The sequence below is a fragment of the Monodon monoceros genome, unplaced genomic scaffold (assembly GCF_005190385.1).
Source record: "Monodon monoceros isolate NGI ecotype Baffin Bay Population unplaced genomic scaffold, NGI_Narwhal_1 Super_Scaffold_18, whole genome shotgun sequence".
NCBI classification, from domain to species: Eukaryota; Metazoa; Chordata; class Mammalia; order Artiodactyla; family Monodontidae; genus Monodon; species Monodon monoceros.
In genome coordinates, this window is record NW_021703774.1 from 26,303,824 (window position 1) to 26,326,820 (window position 22,997).

General features: G+C 34.0%; 1 protein-coding gene across 1 annotated transcript in view; it reads right to left on the minus strand.

Annotated features, from left to right (window-relative positions):
• CATSPERE (catsper channel auxiliary subunit epsilon) overlaps positions 1-22,997 on the minus strand; it is a 220,738-nt gene that overhangs the window by 131,185 nt on the left and 66,556 nt on the right. Inside the window, exon 8 of the mRNA XM_029226890.1 lies at positions 10,527-11,019. Within this exon, the coding sequence (XP_029082723.1) occupies positions 10,527-11,019 (493 nt within the window). The remainder of the gene's footprint in view (positions 1-10,526; positions 11,020-22,997) is intronic.

Consider the following 22,997-nt stretch of genomic DNA (forward strand, 5'->3'; position numbering starts at 1 on the left):
ACTATTACAAGAGACAAAGAAGGACACTACATAATGATCAAGGGATCAATCCAGGAAAAAGATATAACAATTGTAAATATTTATGCACCCAACATAGGAGCACCTCAATACATAAGGCAAATACTAACAGCCATAAAAGGGGAAATCGACAGTAACAGAATCATAGTAGGGGACTATAACACTCCACTTTCACCAATGGATAGATCATCCAAAATGAAAATAAATAAGGAAAGACAAGCTTTAAATGATACATTAAACAAGATGGACTTAACTGATATTTATAGGACATTCCATCCAAAAACAACAGAATACACATTTTTCTCAAGTGCTCATGGAACATTCTCCAGGATAGATCATACCTTGGGTCACAAATCAAGCCTCGGTAAATTTAAGAAAATTGAAATTGTATCAAGTATCTTTTCCTACCACAACGCTATGAAAGTAGCTATCAATTACAGGAAAAAAATCTTAAAAAAATAGAAACACATGGAGGCTACAAAATACACTACTCAATAATTGAGAGATCACTGAAGAAATCAAAGAGGAAATCAAAAAATACCTAGAAACAAATGACAATGAAAACAAGATGACCCAAAACTTATGGGATGAAGCAAAAGCAATTCTAAGATGGAAGTTTATAACAATACAATCTTACCTCAAGAAACAAGAAACAACTCAAATAAACAACATAGCCATACACCTAAAGCAATTAGAGTAAGAAGAACAAAAAAAAACCAAAGTTAGCCGAAGGAAAGAAATCATAAAGATCAGATCAGAAAAACGTGAAAAAGAAATGAAGGGAATGATAGCAAAGATCAATAAAACTAAAAACATAGAAGATAAACAAAATTGATAAACCATTAGCTAGACTCATCAAGAAAAAATGGAAGAAGACTCAAATCAATAGATTTAGATATGAAAAAGGAGAAGTAACAACTGACACTGCAGAAATACAAAGGATCATGAGAGATTACTACAAGTAACTATATGCCAATAAAATGGACAACCTGGAAGAAACGGACAAATTATTAGAAAAGCACAACCTTCCGAGACTGAACCAGGAAGAAATAGAAATTATAAGCAGACCAATCGTAAGCACTGAAATTGAGACTGTGATTAAAAATCTTCAAACAAACACAAGCCCAGGACCAGATGGCTTCACAGGCGAATTCTATCAAACATTTTGAGAAGAGCTAACATCTTTCCTTCTCAAACTCTTCCAAAAGATAGCAGAGGAAGGAGCTCTTCCAAACTCATTCGATGAGGCCACCATCACCCTGATGCCAAAAACAGAAAAAGATATCACAAAAAATGAAAATTACAGGCTAATATCACTGATGAACATAGATGCAAAAATCCTCAACAAAATACTAGCAAACAGAATCCAACAGCACATTAAAAGGATCATACACCATGATCAAGTGGGGTTTACCCCAGGAATGCAAGGATTCTTCCATATACACAAATCAAAAATGGGACAAACCATATTAACAAATTGAAGGAGAAAAACTACATGATCATCTCAATAGGTGCAGAAAAATCCTTCAACAAAATTCAACACCCATTTATGATAAAAACCCTCCAGAAAGTAGGTTTAGAGGGAACCTACCTCAACATAACAAAGGCCATATATGAAAAACACAAAACCAAAATCGTTCTCAGTGGTGAAACCTGAAACCATTTCCTCTAAGATCAGGAACAAGACAAGGTTTTCCACTCTCACTACTATTATTCAACATAGTTTTGGAAGTTTTAGCCACAGCAATTAGAGAAGAAAAAGAAATAAAAGTTATCCAAATCGGAAAAGAAGAAGTAACGCTGTCACTGCTTGCAGATGACATGATACTATACATAGAGAATCTTAAAGATGCTATCTGAAAGCTACTAGAGCTAAAAAATGAATTTGGTAAAGTAGCAGGATACAAAATTAATGCACATAACTCTCTTGCATTCCTATACACTAATGATGAAAAATCTGAAAGAGAAATTAAGGAAACTCTCCCATTTACCACTGCAACAAAAAGAATATAACACCTGGGAATAAACCTACCTAAGGAGACAAAAGACCTGTATGCAGAAAACTATGACACTGATGAAAGAAATTAAAGATGATACAAACAGATAGCGAGATATACCATGTTCTTGGATTGGAAAAATACTACCCAAAGCATTCTACAGATTCAATACAATCCCTATCAAACTACCAATGGCATTTTTCACAGAACTAAGACAAAAAATTTCACAATTTGTATGGAAACATGAAAGACCCTGAATAGCCAAAGCAATCTTGAGAAAGAAACACAGAACTGTAGGAATCAGGCTCCCAGACTTTAGACTATACTACAAAGCTACAGTAATCAAGACGGTATGGTACTGGCAGAAAAACAGAAATATAGATCAATGGAACAGAATAAAAAGCCCAGAGATAAACCCATGCTCATATGGTCAACTTATTTTTGATAAAGGAGGCAAGAATATACAATGGAGAAAAGACAACCTCTTCAATGAGTGGTGCTGGTAAAACTGGACATCTACATGTGAAAGAATGAAATTAGAACACTTCTTAACACCATACACAAATATAAACTCAAAATGGGTTAAAGACCTAAATGTAAGGCTAGAAACTATCAAACTGTTAGAGGAAAACATAGGCAGAACACTCTGTGACATAAATCACAGCAAAATCCTGTTTGATTCACCTCCTAGAGAAATGGAAATAAAAACAAAAATAAACAAATGGGACCTAATGAAACTTAAAAGCTTTTGCACAGCAAAGGAAAAGGAAACCATAAACAAGATGAAAAGACAACCCCCAGCATGGGAGAAAATATTTGCAAATGAAGCCACTGACAAAAGATTAATGTCCAAAATTTACAAGCAGCTCATGCAGCTCAATATCAAAAAAACAAACCACCCAAACCAAAAATGGGCAGAAGACCTAAGTAGACATTTCTCCAAAGAAGATATACAGATTGCCAACAAACACATGAAAGGATGCTCAACATCATTAATCATTAGAGAAATGCAAATTAAAACTACAATGAGGTATCACCTCACACCAGTCAGAATGGCTATCAGCAAAAAATCTACAAACAGTAAATGCTGGAGAGGGTGTGGAGAAAAGGGAACCCTCTGGCAATGTTGGTGGGAAGGTAAATTGATACAGCCACTATGGAGAACAGTGTGGAGGTTCCTTAGGATAATAAAAATAGAATTACCATACGACCCAGCAATACCACTACTGGGCATGTATCCTGAGAACACCATAATTGAAAAAGAGTCGTGTACCACAGTGTTCATTGCAGCTCTATTTACAATAGCCAGAACAGGGAAGCAACCTAAGTGTCCACCGACAGATAAATGGATAAAGGAGATGTGGCTCATATATAGAATGGAATATTACTCAGCCATAAAAATAAAGGAAATTGAGTTATTTGTAGTGAGGTGGATGGACCTAGAGATTGTCATACATAGTGAAGTAAGTCAGAGAGAGAAAAACAAATACTGTATGCTAACACATATATATGGAATCTAAAAAAAAAAAAAAGGTTCTGAAGAACATCAGAGCAGAACAGGAATAAAGGCACAGACGTAGAGAATGGACTTGAGGACATGGAGAGGGGGATGGGTAAGTTGGGACGAAGTGAGAGAGTCACATGGACTTATATATACTACCAAATGTAAAATAGATAGTTAGTGGGAAGCAGCCACATAGCACAGGGAGATAAGCTTGGTGCTTTCTGACCAGCTAGAAGGGTGGGATAGTGTGGATGGGAGGGACACACAAGAGGGAGGAGACATGGGGATATATGTATATGTATAGCTGATTCACTTTGTTATAAAGCAGAAACTAACACACCATTGTAAAGCAATTATACTCCAATAAAGATGTTAAAAAAAAAGACACTGATGAAAGACATTAAAGAGGACACAAATAAATGGAAATATATAACATGTGCTTGGAGTGGAAGAATTAATGTTGTTAAAATGACAATACTATGCAAGGCAATCTACAGATTCTATGCAATGCCTGTCAAATTACCAATGGCATTTTTCACAGAACTAGAACAAAGAATTTTAGAACTTCTATGGAAACACAAAAGACCCCCCAAAACCAAAACAATATTGAGAAAGAACAGAGCTATAGGAATCAGGTTCCCTGACTTCAGACTATACTACAAAGCTACAGTGATAAGAACAGTATTGTACTGGCAGAAAACAGACACATAGATCAATGGAACAGCATAGAAAGCCCAGAAATAAACGCAGACACTTATGGTCAATTAATCCACTACAAAAGAGGCAAGAATATACAATGGAGAAAGATAGTCTCTTCAATAAGTGGTGCTGGGAAAACTGGACAGCTACATGTAAAAGAATGAAATTAGAACACTCCCTAACACCATACACAAAAATAAACTCAAAATAGATTAAAGACCTAAATGTAAGAGCAGATACTATAAAACTCCTAGAGGAAAACATAGGGAGAACACGCTTTAAGATAAATCACAGGAATATTATTTGGGGTCTATCTCCTAGAGTAATGGAAATAAAAGCAAAAATAAACAAGTGGGACCTAATTAAATGTAAAAGCTTTTGCACAGGAAAGGAAACCATAAACAAAACAGAAAGACAACCTATTAAATAGGAGAAAATATTTGCAAACAATCTGACTGACAAGGGATTTGTCTGCAAAATATAAAAATAGCTCATACAACTCAATAAAAAAAAATCCAATCAAAAAATTGGCAGAAGACATAAATAGACATTTTTCCAAAGAAGATATAGAGATAGCCAACAGGCACATGAAAATCAAATGTAAATCAAACACTCCAGTCAGAATGGCCATCATTAAAATGTCTACAAATAATAAATGCTGGAGAGCATGTAGAGAAAATGGAAACCTCCTGCACTGTTGGTGGGGATGTAAATTGGTACAACCACTATGGAGGACAGTAAGGAGGTTCCTTAAAAAGCTAAAAATAGAGTTACCGTATGATACAGCAATCCCACTCCTGGGCATATATCCAGAGAAAACTATAATTTGAAAAGGTACATGCACCCCAGTGTTCATAGCAGCACTATTTAAAGCCAAGACATGGAAGCAACCTAAGTCTCCATCAACAGATGAATGGATAAAGAAGATGTGGCATATACACCCAATGGAATATTACTCACCTTAAAAAAGAATGAAATAATTCCATTTGCAGCAACATGGATGGACTTAGAGATTATCATATTAAGTGAGGTAAGACAGAGAAAGAGAAATATCATATGATATTGCTTATATGTGGACTCTTTAAAAACAAGACAAATGAACTTATTTACAAAACAGTAACAGACTCACAGGCATAGAAAACAAACTTATGGTTACCAAAGGGGAAAGTGGGCAGGGAGGGATAAATTAAGAGTTTGATATTAACAGACACACACTACTATATATAAAACAAACAACAAGGATCTACAGGGAATTATATTTAATATCTTCGAATAACCTATAATGGAAATGAATCTGAAAAAGAATATATACATATAAATAAATATGTATATAACTGAATATATACAACTGAGTATATATATATACATATATGCATGTATATATATATATATATATATCTGAATCACTGTGCTGTACACCTGAAACTAACAGAACATTGTAAATCTACTACACTTCAATTAAAATAATTAAAAAAAAGATTTTCTAATTTCCCTGAGATGTCCTATTTAACACATGAATTACTTAGAAGTGCATTGTTTAATTTCCAAGAATTGGGGTATTTCCAGGTATATTTCTGTTATTGACTCTTAGTTTAATTCCACTGTAGTTAGAGAACATACTTTATATGATTTAAATTCTTTTAAATGTGTTGAGGTTTGATTTATGACTCAGTATATGGTCTATCTTGGTAAATGTTCCATGAACGCTTGCTAAGAATATATATTCAGCTGTTGTTGGGTAGACTATCCTATAAATATAAATTAGATTCAGTTGGTTGTTCAGTTCTTCTATACAATTGTCTATTTTATCTTCAACTATAATTATGGATTTGTCAATTTCTTCTTTCACTTCCATCAGTTTTGATATAGTTTTAATGTTTTACTTTTATTTAGTTAAAATGATTTTTAGGGGACTTCTCTGGTGGTGCAGTGGTGAAGAATCCGCCTGCCAATGCAGGGGATATGGGTTTGAGCCCTGGTCTGGGGAGATCCCACATGCCGCAGAGCAACTAAGCCTGTGCACCACAACTACAGAGCCTGCAGTCTAGAGCTCACGAGCCACAACTACTGAGCCCATGTACCACAGCTACTGAAGCCCACATGCCCTAGATCCTGTGCACCACAACTACTAAGCCTACGTGCCACAACTGCTGAAGCCCATGTGCTCTAGGGCCCATGTGCCACAACTACTGAGCCTGTGTGCTGCAACTACTGAAGCCCGTGCACCTACAGCCCATGCTCTGCAACAAGAGAAGCCACCACAATGAGACCCATGCACCACAACAAAGAGTAGACCCCGATTGCCACAGCTAGAGAAAGCCTGTGTGCAGCAACAAAGACACAATGGAGCCAAAACCAAAAAAATTTTAAAAATTATTTTTAATTCCCCTTGAAATGGTGTTTGTCCAAATGGTTATTGTAATGTGTATTTATAAAATTTCAAATCCTTGATGACCTTCCACATATCTGTTTTTAAAAAGTTGATTTCTAGTTGAATTCTGTTATGACCAGAGAACATATTTTGATTTCTCTTCTTTTAAATTTGTTAACATTTGTCTTATGTTCTAAAATATACTCTATCTTTGCTAATATTCCATGTTTACTTGAAAAGAATATATTTTCTGCTGTTGTTGGGTGGAGTATATTTTACAAATGTCTACTAGGTCGAGTTGGTTAATTCAGGGGTCAGGAAACTTTTTATGGAAAGGGCTATATAGTAAATATTTAAGTTTTGGTCCACATACTCTATTGCAAATTTTTATTAGTGCTGTTGTAGGGCAAAAGCAGCCAGAGATGATACATAAGCAAATGAGCATGGCTATATTCCAATAAAACTTCTTACACACAAGACAGCAGACTTGATTTAACTGAGATGGGCAGTAGTTTTCTGACCACTGGTGTTATTTATCCTTGTACATCCTTGCTTGTTTCCTGTCTACTTGTTTTATCTATTACTGAAAAAGGACTGTGGAAATCTTCCAACAATTTTGTGGATTTATCTATTTCTTTTTTCCATTCAATTAATTTTGGTTCATTTGCTATGAAGTTTGTTTGTTAGATACATACACATTTAGGATTGCTATGTCTTCTTGACAAATTGACCCTTTTATCATATAATGTCCCTTTTTATCCAATTGTTTTCCTAGTTTGTCTGATATTAATAAATCCACTCCCATTTTCTTTAATTAGTGTTTGCATGGTATATACTTTTCCAATGTTTTACTTTTAATTCAACTATGTCTCCTTATATTGAAAGTGGGTTTCTTATGGGAAGCATACAGTTTGGTCTTTTTAAAAAAAAAAATCCGATTTGACAATCTCTGCCTTTTAATTAGCATTTTTTGGCCATTTACATTTAATGAAATTATTGACATGTTTATATTTAACTACCATTTTGTTGTTTTCTGTTTGTATCCTCTGGTTTTTGTCTCTGTGTTTCCCTTTCCTGTCTTCTTTTAGGTTATTGAAAAGAAATTATTTTTTTAGTATTCCATTTTAATTTATCTGTTGAGGTTTTAAAAACTCTTATCTTGTATAATTTTTTAGTGGTTGCTCTAGGGGTTATAATAATGCATTTAACATTTCAAGTGTAATGAAGAAAGCTCACTACCCCATGGGTTCTTTTATCCTTCTTCATTTATGCTGTAATAATCATGCATTATATCAACATACATTAAAAAGCCCACCAGAAAATGTTATATATTTTAAATTTTGCTTTTACATATCATACGTATTTTAAGGAACTTAAAAGTATAAAAATATAAAAATTAAGAATATAAAAATTTTATAGTCTTAAGCTTTAAGGAACTTAAGAGTATAAAAATAATCTATGTAATAGATTATATGATAACAATCTATTATTATTAGATTAAATATTATTATATAATCTAATAATAATCTAATAATTGTTAGATTAGAATTTTATTTTAGCTAATTAAATAAATTAGATTAATAAATCTAATTAAATAATTTTATTAAAATAATTTTAGTCTAAAATAATTTTTACCTGTATATCTACCATTTCAGTTGTTTTTTACTCATTATTGAAGTTTTAAATTCTCCATTTCCCTTCCACCTGATAAGCTTCATTAGACATATATTTCTTTTAGAATAGGTATTCTGGTAACAGATTTTCTTAGTTTTCCTTCATCTGAGAATGTCTTTATTTCTCCTTAATTCCTGAAAGACATGTTTGTCTGGAATAGAATTCTATGCTGATTATCCTTTCTTTCAGTACTCTACTAATACTGCTTCATTGCCTTCTGTTATCTATGGCCTGTGAGGAAAAATCAGCTATCACTTGAATCATTGTTCTCCTATATATGATGTATCACTTCTCTCTGGCTGCTCTTTGGTTTTTAGTAGTTTGATTATGAGTTTCTTTTACAACTACATTGTCTGGAGTCTGTTGGGCTTCATGGCTCCATAAGTTTATACTTATTACCAAATTTGAGAAGTTTCTAGCCATTATTTATTCAGATTTTTTTCTACATGATCCTCTCTCCTCTCCTCCTTGGACTCCAATGTCATGTATGTTAGACGTTTTGGTATTGTCCCACAGGTCTCTGGGGCCTGGTTCAACTTTGACAATTTTTATCTATTGTTTACATTGGAAATTTTCTATTGATATAACTTCAGTCTTATTGACTGTTTCCTCTGTCATGTCATATCCATTCTGCTATTGAGCACATCTAATGAATTTTATTTCAATTATTCTAATTATATTATAAAATCCCTGATTTTGATTCTTAAAATAGTTTCAAACATTCTTATTCTTGAGGATAGTTTTATTGAATGTATATAATTTTAGGTTGCCAATAACTTGACGTCAGTTGAGTATTTCACTATCTTCTGGCTTCCATTGATTCTGACTTCCATTGATTCTAATTGTTTTACTATCTTTACTTTGTTTGTAATTTGTCCTTTCTCTTTGGATGCTTTTAATATCTCTTATTAGTCTTTGATACCCTGCAATTTCACTATTTTGTATCTAACTGGGTTTTCTTTTTTCCTATATCAACTTGGATTTATTAATATTTATGGATTGAGGATTGATATCTTTCTTTAAGTCTGAAAAAGTCTCAGCTCTTTCTCTTTCTTGCTAAAATTTCATTTTGGAATTCTGGTTAGATATATGTTGAATCTTCTCTTTCCCATTCTTTCTTTCATCTCTCTTACCCTCTTTTCCTTGATTTCTCCCAGTTTTTCATTTTGTTTGATTTCTTCCTATCTACTTCCCAATGCACTAGTTATTTTTGTTGTATCCAATCTTCTATTTAAGGTGATCATTGAATTTTACATTTCAATTTTTGTTAGTTTTATCTAGGTTATATTTTAACATTTATTTTTACATATTTAAAATTTTTGAAATAGAATCTACATACAGAAAATTGACCAAGTATAAATAAATAAATAAATAGCTGGAAGATTGATCACAAAGCAGAAATCTGTGTAATATAGCTACCTAGATTAAAAAATAGAATATAATCAGAACTCCCAAATATCACACATGCTCCCTCCCAATCACTACATCTTTTCTTTCCAGGATAACAATTATCCTAAATTTTATGGTAATGACTTCCTTGCTTTTAGTTTTACTCATTGCCTTGTCATTTGATAGATTCCTTTTTTCTCATGCTTTCCATTTTCTTTTCCATTTATTTAAATCTATTAAAGATATTTTAGATTCATTTTATTCTCTGTAGTTGGTGGTACACCTCTGTAAAGAGGTCTCTGAGAAGCTAGGTCAGAAAGATAGAGTTATTTACAAGCATAAATAACTCTACAGGGACTCCCCTGGTGGTCCAGTGGTAAAGAATCTGACTTACAATGCAGGGGAGTGGGTTTGATTCCTGGTCAGGGAACTAAGATCCCACATGCCACGGGGCAACTAAGCCCATGTGCCACAACTATTGAGCTCATATGCCTCAACTAGAGAGCCTGTGTGCCATGAGCTACAGAGCCCACACGCTCTGGAACCCATGCACCACAACTACAGAGCCCACATGCCCTGGAGCCTACTCTCCACAACTAGAGAAGAGAAAACCTGCACACCACAACTAGAGAGACACCCATGTGCCACAACGAAAGATCCTGCATGCCTCAGCAAAGATCCCGTGTGCCGCAACTAAGACCCGATGCAGCCAAAAATCAATTAAAAAAATAAAAAAATAAAAAATAAATCTTAAAAAAATAATTCTACGAAGAGCTGCATAGTATAGTCTCTGATATATCACTGTATTAAACAGTATGGTAAATATACCTAAATGTGCAGGTATAATATACATATATGTAATCGTTTTACTAACCTTCAATAAATAGTTGATCCAACACCATTTTCTTGATGTAATGCCAATAATTCCACCATCAGGAAGATTTACATTGCTTCCCAGTCCTCTGAATGCATTATAATTTTTTAAGTAAAGGATACCATTTATTAAAAAAAATATTCCATCCTGTGATAGGGTCACATCAGACACACTGTGTCTTTCATCATCAGTCAGAATGTTTGGAGGCACTCTGATTCTGGTCCAAGTACGGAATGAATCATTTGTCTGAAAGGTCTCCATATCAGCTACCACAACAACAAATGAAGGAACACAAGCAGCCCAGTCTGCCATTAACTGACTACCCTGTGGTGAAGATATTGGTAAAAACTCAGGAATCTCAGGTATTGTTAAAAAAGAAAAAGTCAGCAGGAAAAAAATATCTGCAATAAAGCAATCTTGAAAAGCCACTTGATTTCCTCTAATCTCCTTTAGCACATCATCTTCTGTCATCGGTATCGAGATATGCCAGGTCCTAAGAAGAGAAAAATAGAAAATATAAGAATAAAATGCACCCCCTCCTTCTCATCCATCTTGCATGGTGCTGACATTTATTATCTTTTATAAAAATTTTTATTTTTATCAACATAAGTCTGGGTAAAACAAAACAAATAGTAGTAAAACATTACCACTGCCCCATTTCTCCTCATTCCTCAGTTAAGTTCCCAAAGAAACAGTTTTGACACTTACAGCTCTTTGTCCTGGAATGTGTTTCCATATTCTCAAACAAATATTCGTGGGTTTTTTTTGTTTGTTTTTTTGCGGTATGCGGGCTTCTCACTGCTGTGGCCTCTCCCGTTGCGGAGCACAGGCTCTGGACGCTCAGGCTCAGCGGCCATGGTTCACGGGCCCAGCCACTACACGGCATGTGGGATCTTCCTGGACCGGGGCACGAACCCGTGTCCCCTGCATCGGCAGGAGGACTCTCAACCACTGCGCCACCAGGGAAGCCCGTAGATGTTTTTAATGGCATCCAAGGCAACATTCGTTAAATGGATATCTGACATTCTGTACATATGCATATTTTATTTCTATTTCTTTTAAAATATCATTTATTTACTAATTTTTAAAACAAAATAATAAATCATGTTATACAAGAGTATATGATACAAAACACACACCTTAAAGAATAATACCAAGATGAACACCTGTGTAATAATCACCCATATCAAGAATCAGAACATTGCCAGTAACTTGGAAATTTCCTGTATGTCTCTTCTTTCCCCCTCTTCCACCCACTCACATATAGTCACTGGCCTTATTTTTTAAAATACTGAGATATAATTGACATATAACATTTTATTAGCTTTAGGTGTATAGTATAATGATTTGACATTTTTATATATTGCAAAATGATCACCGCAGTAAGTCTAGTTACGTCCATCACCATACATAGCTACAAAAATTTTTTTAATGATAAGAACTCTTAAGATCTACTCTCTTACTTTCAAATATACAATATAATATTATTAAATAGAAAATATAAATATAAAAATCCACTAGTATAGCTGGATACTTTAAAACTTCTCTATAAGTAGTTAATAGATCCAGAAAGCAGAAAATCAGTAAGGACATAGTTAAACTGAAGAGCACCATCAATCAACTGGATCTAATTGACATTTAAAGAATACTTCATCCTGGACTTCCCTGGTGGCACAGTGGTTGAGAGTCAGCCTGCCGATGCAGGGGACACGGGTTCATGCCCCAGTGTGGGAAGATCCCACATGCCGCAGAGTGGCTGGGCCCATGAGCCATGGCCGCTGAGCCTGTGCGTCCGGAGCCTTTGCTCCACAACGGGAGAGACCACAACAGTGAGAGGCCTGCGTACCGCAAAAAAAAAAAAAAAAAAAAAGAGTACTTCATCCTAAAACAGCAGAATACACATTCTTCTCAAGCTCATACGGAGTATTCACCAAGATGCACCATATTCTGGGCCACAAAGCACTCCTTAAAAAATTAGAAATCATCAAAGTATGCTCTCATATCACAATGTAATTAAGCTAGAAGTCAATACAGAAAGATACCTGAAATTTCCCTAAATATTTGGAGATTAAACAACACACTTCTAAGTAATATATTGATCAAGGAAGAAACCTCAAGTGAAATTTTAAAATATTTGGAAATAAATGAAAATACAACTTATCAAATTTGGGAGTTGACCTGAAAGCAGTGTGGAGAGGGAAATTTACAACATGAAATGCATACACTAGAAAAGAAGAAAGAACTAAAAATCAATAATCTAAGCTTCCACCTTGAGAAACTAGAGATAGAAAAGCAATATAAACCTACATCAATCAGAAGAAAAATAATAATAAAAATTAGAGCAGAAATCAGCAAATTTAAATCAGAAAAGCAGTAGAGAGAATCAATGAAACCAAAAGCTGGTTCTTTGAAAAGATCAATAAAATCAATAAACTTCTAGTTGAGCTAAGAAAGAAAGACAAAGGACACAAATTACTAATATTGGAAATTAAAATGGGCCATCACTACTGATCTCCTGGACATTAAAGAGTAATAAAGGAATACTCCTTATTAAATGAACAAATACTCCTTATTAAATGAACAATTCTATGCCCACAAATTTGATAACTCAGATGAAATGGACCAATTGAAAGATAAAACGTACCAAAAATCACACAAAGAGAAATAATGTGAATAGGGATATATGCATAAAATAAAATAAATAAATAACAAATTACCTTCCAAAACAAAAAGCACCAGGCCCAGACAGGTTCACTGGTGAATTCTAACATTTAAGGAATATAGGATGTCAATACTCTATAATCTCTTCCAGAAAATAGAAGCAGAGGCAATACTTCCCAACTTATTTTATGAGATCAGCATTACTCTAACACCAAAACCAGATAAAGACATTACAGGTAAAGCTACAGACATTTTAAATCCAATAATGTGTAAAAAGATTTATTTACCATGACCAAATGGGATTTATTCCAGTTATGCAAGTCTGGTTCGACATTAAAATCATTTAATATAATCCATCACATAAACAGGCTAATGAAGAAAAAGCATATAATCATATCAATAGATGTAGTAAAAGCATTTGACAACATCCAACACCCACTCATGATAAAAACTCTCAGCAAACTAGCAACAGAGGGGGAGCTTCCTTGACTTGATAAAGGAGCATCTACAAAAACATACAAAAAACTTAATGGTGAGAAATTAGATGCTTTCCTCCTAAAAACAGGAACAAGGCAAAGACTTCTATTCAACACCATACTGGAAGTTCTAGCTAACACAATAAGACAAGACAATGAAATAAAAGTTTTACAAGATTGGGAAGGAAGTAACAAAATGTTCTTTGTTTACAGATGACATGATTATCTATGTAGAGAATCCCAAAGAACAGACAAAAAATTCCTGAAACTAATAAGCAATTATAGCAAGGTTTCAGGATATAAGGTAAATTCCCATGCTTTAAAAAACAAGTTTACCACATTATGTATTAATAAACTACATAGTATTTAATCTTTCAACTTTTTGCATTTTATATAAATGGAATCATACTGTACTTTTCTTCCATGACTTGCTTTTTTCATTCAGTATTATGTTTGTGAAATACATTCATGTTGATTTGTGTTGCTGTGTTTATTTTTCACAGCTGTATAATGTATATATTCTATAGCATAATTATACTAGAGAATGTTTATCCATTTCTCTATGAATGGAAATTAGTGTTTCAATTTTTTTCCTATTAGAAACAATACTGCTACAAATATACTTTCACACATCTCTTGATGCACCTGTGCATGGGTTTCTCTAAGGTATATACTGGTGTTGAATTGCTGAACCATTTGATATATGCATCTTCAACTTTGGCTGACAGTGTAAAAATATCTTTCAAATTGTTTGTGCCAATTTATACTTCTACTAGCAATGTATGTAAGGGTTCCATTGATGCACATTTCTATGGTGTGAATGTTTGTGTGTGCCCAGAATTCGTATATTGAAATCCTAATGCCCAACGTGATGGTAATAGCAAGTGGAGCCTTAGAGAGGTGCTTAAGTCATGAGGGTAGAACTCTCATAAGTGGGACTAATGCACTTGTAAAAGAGGCGCAAGAGAGCTCCCAGCCTGTTCCACCAGGTGAGGATGCAATGAGAATTCTGACACCCAGAAGAGGGCCTTCAACCAACCACACTGGCACCCTGATCTCAGACTTCCAGCCTCCAGAACTGTGAAAAATAAACTGTTGTTTATAAGTCACCCAGTTAATGGTATTTTGTTATAGCAGCCTGAATGCTGAAACATATTTTTACCAACAGTCTAAAATGTTAAAATATTTATCAATCTGGTGTATGTAAAATAGACCTTTCTGGGCTATTAATATTTTTCTCTAATTGTTAATAAAGTCAAACAGCATTTCATGTACCTATTAATGAGTTGTTTGTCAAACCTTTGCTTTTATAATTTGAGATACTTTTATTGATTATAGAAATTTTTTTCTATCCTGAGGCAATAAAGATATTTTCCTATCTCTTTTTAAAAGTTTTTCAGTTTAGCCTTCCACATGTATGTCTTCTGAGGTTATTTTATTATTATTATCATCATCATTATTATTAATCTCAGATTATTTTAATGTATGATATGAGGTAAGTAATTATGATATGAGGTAAGAATAAAGTAAAGCTTCATTCTGTCCCTATTAAGATGATTAGGTAGTTTTCTCCTTTAATCTATTAATGTAGTAAATTACATTAAAACATTTAAAATATTATACTACTAACCTTGCACCTCTGGTATAAACCAACTTGATTATATGTCATATCTCTTTTCATATATTGGTGGATTTATTTTATTAATATTTTATTCAGAGTTTTGTATCTAAGTTCATGAATGAGATAAGCCTATAATTTTTCTTTCTCATACAGACCTTGCCTGAATTGGCATATGATAATTTGCTAACTTCATTCTGCAATTTAGGATTGGAATGATCTGTGCTAGTGCTCTCTCCCCCTCCCTAAAGATTGTTAAATACTGATTAAGTTTCTTTGCTCAACTTCTATATTTCCTTTTGAGTCACCTTTAAAAATTTGTATTTTTCTAGAATGTTTTCTCTTTAAGTTTTCAAATGTACTGGTCTATAACTGTTTATGTACTGTTTATGTATCTGCTACATCTCTAAAGTATGTTTGTTTTTAAAACCTAGATTAGTCTTTCCACATTTTTTCACATTACTTGTTCATGTAAAACCTTTTATCTCAACTCAATGCCACCTCTAAGATGGTATCTAAATGGATCTCTCTGTATTATCACCTAGTGTATTTCTTTCATAGTTCTTGATACAACATATTATATTGTTTACATATTGTTAATTATCCATTTCCCATGTTAGAATTTGAATTAGAATAATTTGAATTCCCAATTAAAATTTGAATACAGAAGGTAGGGACCTTGACTATATCCCTAGTTTCTAACAGTAGCTTGATTAGTAGATGTACAACAAACATGTGTTGAAAGAATTGTGGAAACCAATTGACATACATGTGCCAAAAAATTAAGTTAAATCTATACTTATTCTGTATCTAGTTATCATAAAGTTGAATTTCTGTTTTTTATTAGCTAGACATATAACATTTTATTTTATTAAAGTACAGTTGACATACAATATTATGTTCATTTCAGGTGTACAACATAGTGATCTGACAATCAAATAAATAACAAAATGATCACCATGATCAATTTAGTAACTATCTGTTACCAAAATTATTACAGTATGATTGACTATATTACTTATACTGTATATTACATCCCTGTGACTTATTTTATAATTACAGGTTTGTACCTCTTAGTTCCCTTCACTTATTTCTCTTTCTAATAATTTTGTTACTAGTGTATAGAAATGCAACAGCTTTCTATATGCTTATTTTGTTTCCTGCATCTTTACTGAATTTATTTTTTGTTCTAATAGTATTTTGGTGGGATCTATAGGATTTTTAATATATATAATACCATGTCACCTGCAAGCAGTTTTACTTTTTCCTTTCCAATATGGATTCATTTTATTTATTTTTAATGTCTGATTGTTGTGGATAAGACTTTTAATACTATGTTGGTGAAAGTGGAGAGAGTGGGCATCCTTGTGTTGTTTCTGATCTTAGGGAAATGCTTTCAGCATTTCACCGAGTATGATATTAGCTGTGGGTTTGTCATATGTGGTCTTTATTATGTTCAGGTATGTTTCTTTTATACCCACTTTGTTCAGAGTCTTTATCATAAATGGAATTTGTGAAAAGTTCTCTTCTGCATCTATTGAGATGATCACATGATTTTTATCCTTCATTTCATTAATGTGGTATATCTCATTGATTTGTGGATATTGAATCACCCTTGTTTTCCCAGGATAAATCTCACTTGATTATGGTGTATGATCCTTTTAATGAATTGTTGAAGTTGGTTTGCTAATATTTTGTTGAGTAATTTTGCATCTGTGTTCGTTAGTGATATTGACTTGTAATATTCTTGTTTGTAATGTCTAGGTCTGGTTTTAGTATCAAGTTGATGCTGGCCTCATTGAATTAGTTCCTGCTCAATTTTTTTTTGAATAGTTTGAGAAGAATAGTTATTAAGTCTTCATTAAATATTCGGTAGAATTCACCTGTAGAGCCGTCTAGTCCTGGACTTTTGTTTGTTAGAATTTTTTGATTACTGATTCAATTTCATTACTAGTGATTGGTCTATGCAGATTTTCTATTTCTTCCTGATTCAGTCTTAGAAGATTGTATGTTTTTAGGAATTTATCCATTTCTTCCAGGTTGTCCTATTTGTTGGCATATAATTTTTCATAGTAATTCCTTATAATATTTTGTATCTCTGTGGTGTCAGTTGTAACTTCTCTTTTATTTCTGAGTTTATTTATCTAGGCCAACTGTCTTTTTTCTTGATGTGTCTGGCTAACGTTTTATCAACTTTGCTTATCCTTTCAAAGAACCAACTCTTCATTTCATTGACCCTTTCTTCCCTCTTCCTTCCTTTTTTGTCTCTGTTTTGTTTCCACACTCTGGTTGTCACTATTTCTTTCCTTCTACTAACTTTGGGCTTTGTTTGTTCTTCTTTTTCTAGTTCCTTTAGGTGTAAGTTTAGGTTGTTTGTTGGTAATTTTTCTTCTTTCCTGATGTAGACCTTTATTGCTGTAAACTTGCCTTTTAGAACTGCCTTTGCTGTGTCCCATAGACTTTTTTTAAAAAATAAATTTATTTATTTTATTTTTGGCTGCGTTGGGTCTTCATTGCTGAGCATGGGCTTTCTCTAGTTGTGGCAACTGGGGGCCACTCTTCGTTGCAGTGTGCAGGCTTCTCATTGTGGTGGCTTCTCTTGTTGTGGAGCATGGGCTCTAGGCACACAGGCTTCAGTAGTTGTGGCACATGGGCTTAGTTGCTCCGTGGCATGTGGGATCTTCCCAGACCAGGGCTTGAACCTGTGTCCCCTGCATTGGTAGGTGGATTCTTAACCAATGTGCCACCAGGGAAGCCCCACCCCATAGACTTTAGAATGTTGTATTTCCACTTTTATTAGTCTCAAGGTATTGGTTTATTTTCTTTGATATCTTCAATGACCCAATGGTTGTTTAGACTCCATGTGCTTGTGTTTTTTCTAGTTTCTTATTGTAGGTGATTTCTAGTCTCATACCATTGTGACTGGAAAAGATGCTTGATATGATTTCAATCTTTTTAAATGTATTGAGACTTCTTTTGTGTCATTACATGTGATCTATCCTGGAGCATATTCCACGTGTATTTGAAAGAATGTGTATTCTGATGTTTTCAGGTGGAATGCTTTGGATGCATCTCGTAAGGTAGCCTGATTTAATGTGTCATTTTTTTCAACATCTTTATTGGAGTATAAATGCTTTACAATGTTGTGTTAGTTTCTGCTGTATAACAAAGTGAATCAGCTATATGTATACATATATCCCATATCCTCTCCCTCTTGAGCCTCCCTCCCACCCTATCCCATCCCTCTAGGTCGTCACAAAGCCTGGAGTTGATCTCCTTGTGTTATCCAGCATCTTCCCACTAGCCATCCGTTTTACATTTGGTAGTGTATATATGTCAATTCTACTCTCTCACTCCATCCCAGCTTCCCCTTCCCCCTCGTGCCCTCAAGTCCATTCTGTACATCTGCATCTTTGTTCCTGCCCTGCCACTAGGTTCATCAGTACTGCTTTTTAAAATTCCATATATATGCGTTAGCATACAGTATTTATTTTTCTCTTTCTTACTTACTTCACTCTGTATGACAGACTCTAGGTCCATCCACCTCACTACAAATAACTCAATTTCGTTCCTTTTTATGGCTGAGTAATATTCCAATGTATATATGTGCCACATCTTCTTTATCCATTCATCTGTTGAGGGACATTTAGGTTGCCTCTATGTTCTGGTTATTGTAAATAGTGCTTCAATGAACATTGTGGTACATGTCTCTTTTTGAATTACAGTTTTCTCAGGGTATATGCCCAGTAGCGGGATTGCTGGGTCATATGGTAGCTCTATCTTTAGTTTTTTAAGGAAAATCCATACTGTTCTCCATAGTGGCTGTATCAATTTACATTCCCACCAACAGTGCAGGAGGTTTCCCTTTTTATGTCAGTGTTTCCTTATTGCTTTTCTGTCTAGATAATCCATCCATTAATATAAGTGGTGTTTAAAGAACCCTACTGTTTTTGTATTACTGTGAATTTCTTCTGTTCTGTCTGTTAATATTTGCTTTATGTATTTAGGTGTTCCTATGTTGGGTGCATATATATTTACAAGTGTTATATATTCTTCTTGGATTGATCCCCTTATCATTATTTATGTTCTTCTTTGTCTCTTATTACAGCGTGTGTTAAAGTTTATTTTGTCTGATATAAATATTGCTACCCCCAGCTATCTTTTTGCTTCTGTTTGCATGGAATACAGGTATTCCTTGGAGATATTACAGGTTCAGTTCCAGACCATTGTGATAAAGCATATATTGCAATAAAGCAAATCGCACGAATTTTTTCATTTCCCAATGCATAGAAATGTTATGTGTACACTTACTATAGTTTATTGAGTGTGCAACACCATTTTCTAAAAGAACAATGTACATATCTTAATTAAAAATACATTATTGGTAAAAATTACAAACCAATATCTGAGTCTTCAGCTAGTTGTAATCATTTTGCAATAGTAACATCACAGATCACTGATCAAAAACCACAATAGCTTATATAATAATATTACATTAAATATAATCAGCTAAACAATAATAATTAAAAGTTTGAAATATTGCAAGAATTACCAAAATGTGACACAGAGACACAAAGTGAGCAAATGCTCTTGGAAAAAATGGTACTGATCTTGACAGATGCAGAGTTGCCAAAAGCCTTCAATTTGTAAAAAACACAATATCTGCAAAGTGCAATAAAGTAAAGCACAATAAAACAAAGTATGCCTGTATGTTTTTCCATCCCTTCACTTTCAGTCTGTGTGTGTTTCTTTAGATCTGAAGTGAGTCTCTGGTAGGCAGCATATATATGGATCTTGCTCTTAAATCCGTTCAGTCACTCCATGTCTTTTGATTGGAGCATTTAGTCCATTTCCGTTTAAAGTAATTATTGATAGATATGTACTTATGCAATTTTGTTAATTGTTTTCTGGTTATTTTTGTTGTTCTCTGTTCCTTTCTTCTTCTCTTATTCTCTTTCCTTGTATTTTGATGACTTTCTTTAGCACAATAGCTGTATTCCTTTCTCTTTATTTTTTGTGGCTCTATTATTGGTTTTTGGTTTGTGGTTACCATGAGATTCTTTTTTTCTTAATTAACTAATTTATTTAATATTTTATTTTTGGCTGCATTGGGTCTTCATTTCTGCACATGGGCTTTCTCTAGTTCCAGTGAGCAGGGGCTACTCTTCATTGCGGTGCATGGGCTTCTCATTGTGGTGGTTTCTCTCGTTGTGGAGCATGGGCTGTAGGTGTGCGGGCTTCAGTAGTTGTGGCTTGGGCTCTAGCGCACAGGTTCAGTAGTTGTGGCACAGGGGCTTAGTTGCTCCATGGCATGTGGGATCTTTCCGGACCAGGGCTCGAACCCATATCCCCTGCATTGGCAGGCGGATTCTTAACCACAGCGCCACCAGGGAAGTCCATACCGTGAGGTTCTTATACAACAACCTATGTACATAGCAGTCTATTTTAAGGTGATGCATGCTCTAAAGTGTTTGAGCATGTTCTAAAGGCACTATATTTTTACTCCCCCTCTCAAGGTTTTGTTTTTTACACCATCTTTTTGTTTTGTGTATTCCTTAACTAATTATTGTAGCTATACATGATTTTATTAGTTTTGTCTTTTAACCTTCATACTGGCTTTATAGTTGGTTGATCTATTACCTTTACCATAGTCTTGCCTTTACCAGTGATATGTTTTTCTTTCATAATTTTCGTGTTTCTACTTACGGTTTTTTTTTTTTTTTTTCTGTTTAAAGAAGTCCTTTTAACATTTCTTGAAAGGTTAGTTTAGTTGCGATTAACTCCTTTAGCTTTTGCTTGTCTGGAAAACTCTTTAGCTCTCATTCAATACTGAATGATAATCTTGTCAGATAGGGTATTCTTGATTGTAAGTATTTTCCTTTCAGTACTTTGAATATGTTGTGCCACTCCCTTCTGGCCTGTAAAGTTTCTGCTGAAAAGTTAGCTAATATTCTTATGGGGATTTCCTTGCATGTAAGTATTTGTTTTTCTTTTGCTGCATTTAAGATTCTCTCTTCATATTTCACTCTTGGCATTTTAATTATAATGTGTCTTGGTGTGGACCACTTTGTGTTTATCTTGTTTGGGACTCTGTCATTCCTGGGCTTGGATGCTTGTTTCCTTCACCAGGTTAGGATAATTTTCAGCCATTATTTCTTCAAATAGGTTTTCTGCATTTTTTTCCTTTCTCTCTTTTTCTTCTGAGACCCCTAAAATGCAAAGATAACTACAACTCGTTGCCCCTCTAGTCCCTTAAATTATCCTCATTTTGGGGCTTTCTTTTGTCTTTTTCTGTTTTTTTTTTCAAATTTTAATTAATTAATTTTTAAAATTTTTAATTGAAGTATAGATAATTCACATTATTGTGTGTGTTAGTTTTAGATGTACAGCACAGTGAATCTGTGCAGCACAAAAGAATCTGAAAAAGGATATATATATATATATATTATTACAAAATATTGAATATAGTTCCTGGTGTTATACAATAGGTCCTTGTAGGTTACGTATTTTATATAATAGTAGTGCGTATATGTTAATCCCAACTTCCTAATTTATCTCCCCCTGCCCCCTTCCCCTTTGGTAACCATAAGTTTGTTTTCTAAGTCTGTGAGTCTATTTTGTAAATAAGTTCATTCGTATCTTTAAAAAACATCCCACACATAAGTGATATCATATTATATTTTTCTTTCTCTGTTGATCTTACTTCAGTTAATATGATAATCTCTAGGTCCATCCATGTTGCTGCAAATGGCATTACTTCATTCTTTTTTAAGGCCAAGTAAAATTCCATTGTATATATATGTCACATCTTCTTTATCCATTCACCTGTAGATGAACATATAGGTTGCTTCCATGTCTTGGCTAAATAGTGCTGCTATGAACATTGAGGTACATGTACCCTTTCAAATTATAGTTTTCTCCAGATGTATACTCAACAGTGGGATTGCAGGATCATACTGTAAGTCTATTTTTAGATTTTTAAGGAACTTCCATACTGTTCTCCATAGTGGCTATACCAATTTATATTCCTACCAACAGTGTAGGAGGGTTCCTTTTTCTCCACACCCTCTACAGCATTTATTATTTGTAGACTTTTTGATGATGGCCATTCTTAGTGGAGTGAAGTGATAACTCTTTGTAGTTTTGATTTGCATTTCTCTAATATTTAGCAAGGTTGAACATCTTTTCATGTGCTTGTCGGCCATCCTTATGTCTTCTTTGGAGAAATGTCTATTTAGATCTTCTGCCCATTTTTTGATTGGGTTGTTTTTGTTTGCTTATTTTGCTTTGTTATTGAGTTGTATGAGCTGCTTGTATATTTTGGAAATAAATCTCTTTTCAGTTGCATCATTTTCTCCCATTCAGTAGGTTGTCCTTTCATTTTGTTTATGGTTTCCTTTGCTGTGCAAAAGCTTTTAAGTTTCATTAGGTCCCATTTGTTTATTTTTGCTTTTATTTCCATTACTCTGGGAGATGGACCCCCCAAAATATTGCTGTGATTTATGTCAAAGAGTGTTCTGCCTATGTTTTCCTCTAGGAGTTTTATAGCATCCAGTCTTATGTTTAGGCCTTTAATCCATTTTGAGTATTTTTGTGTATGGTGTTAGAGAATGTCCTAATTTCATTCTTTTACTTGTAGCTGTCCAGTTTTCACAGCTCCACTTGTTGAAGAGATGGTCTCTTCTACATTGTATATTCTTGCCTCCTTTGTTGTAG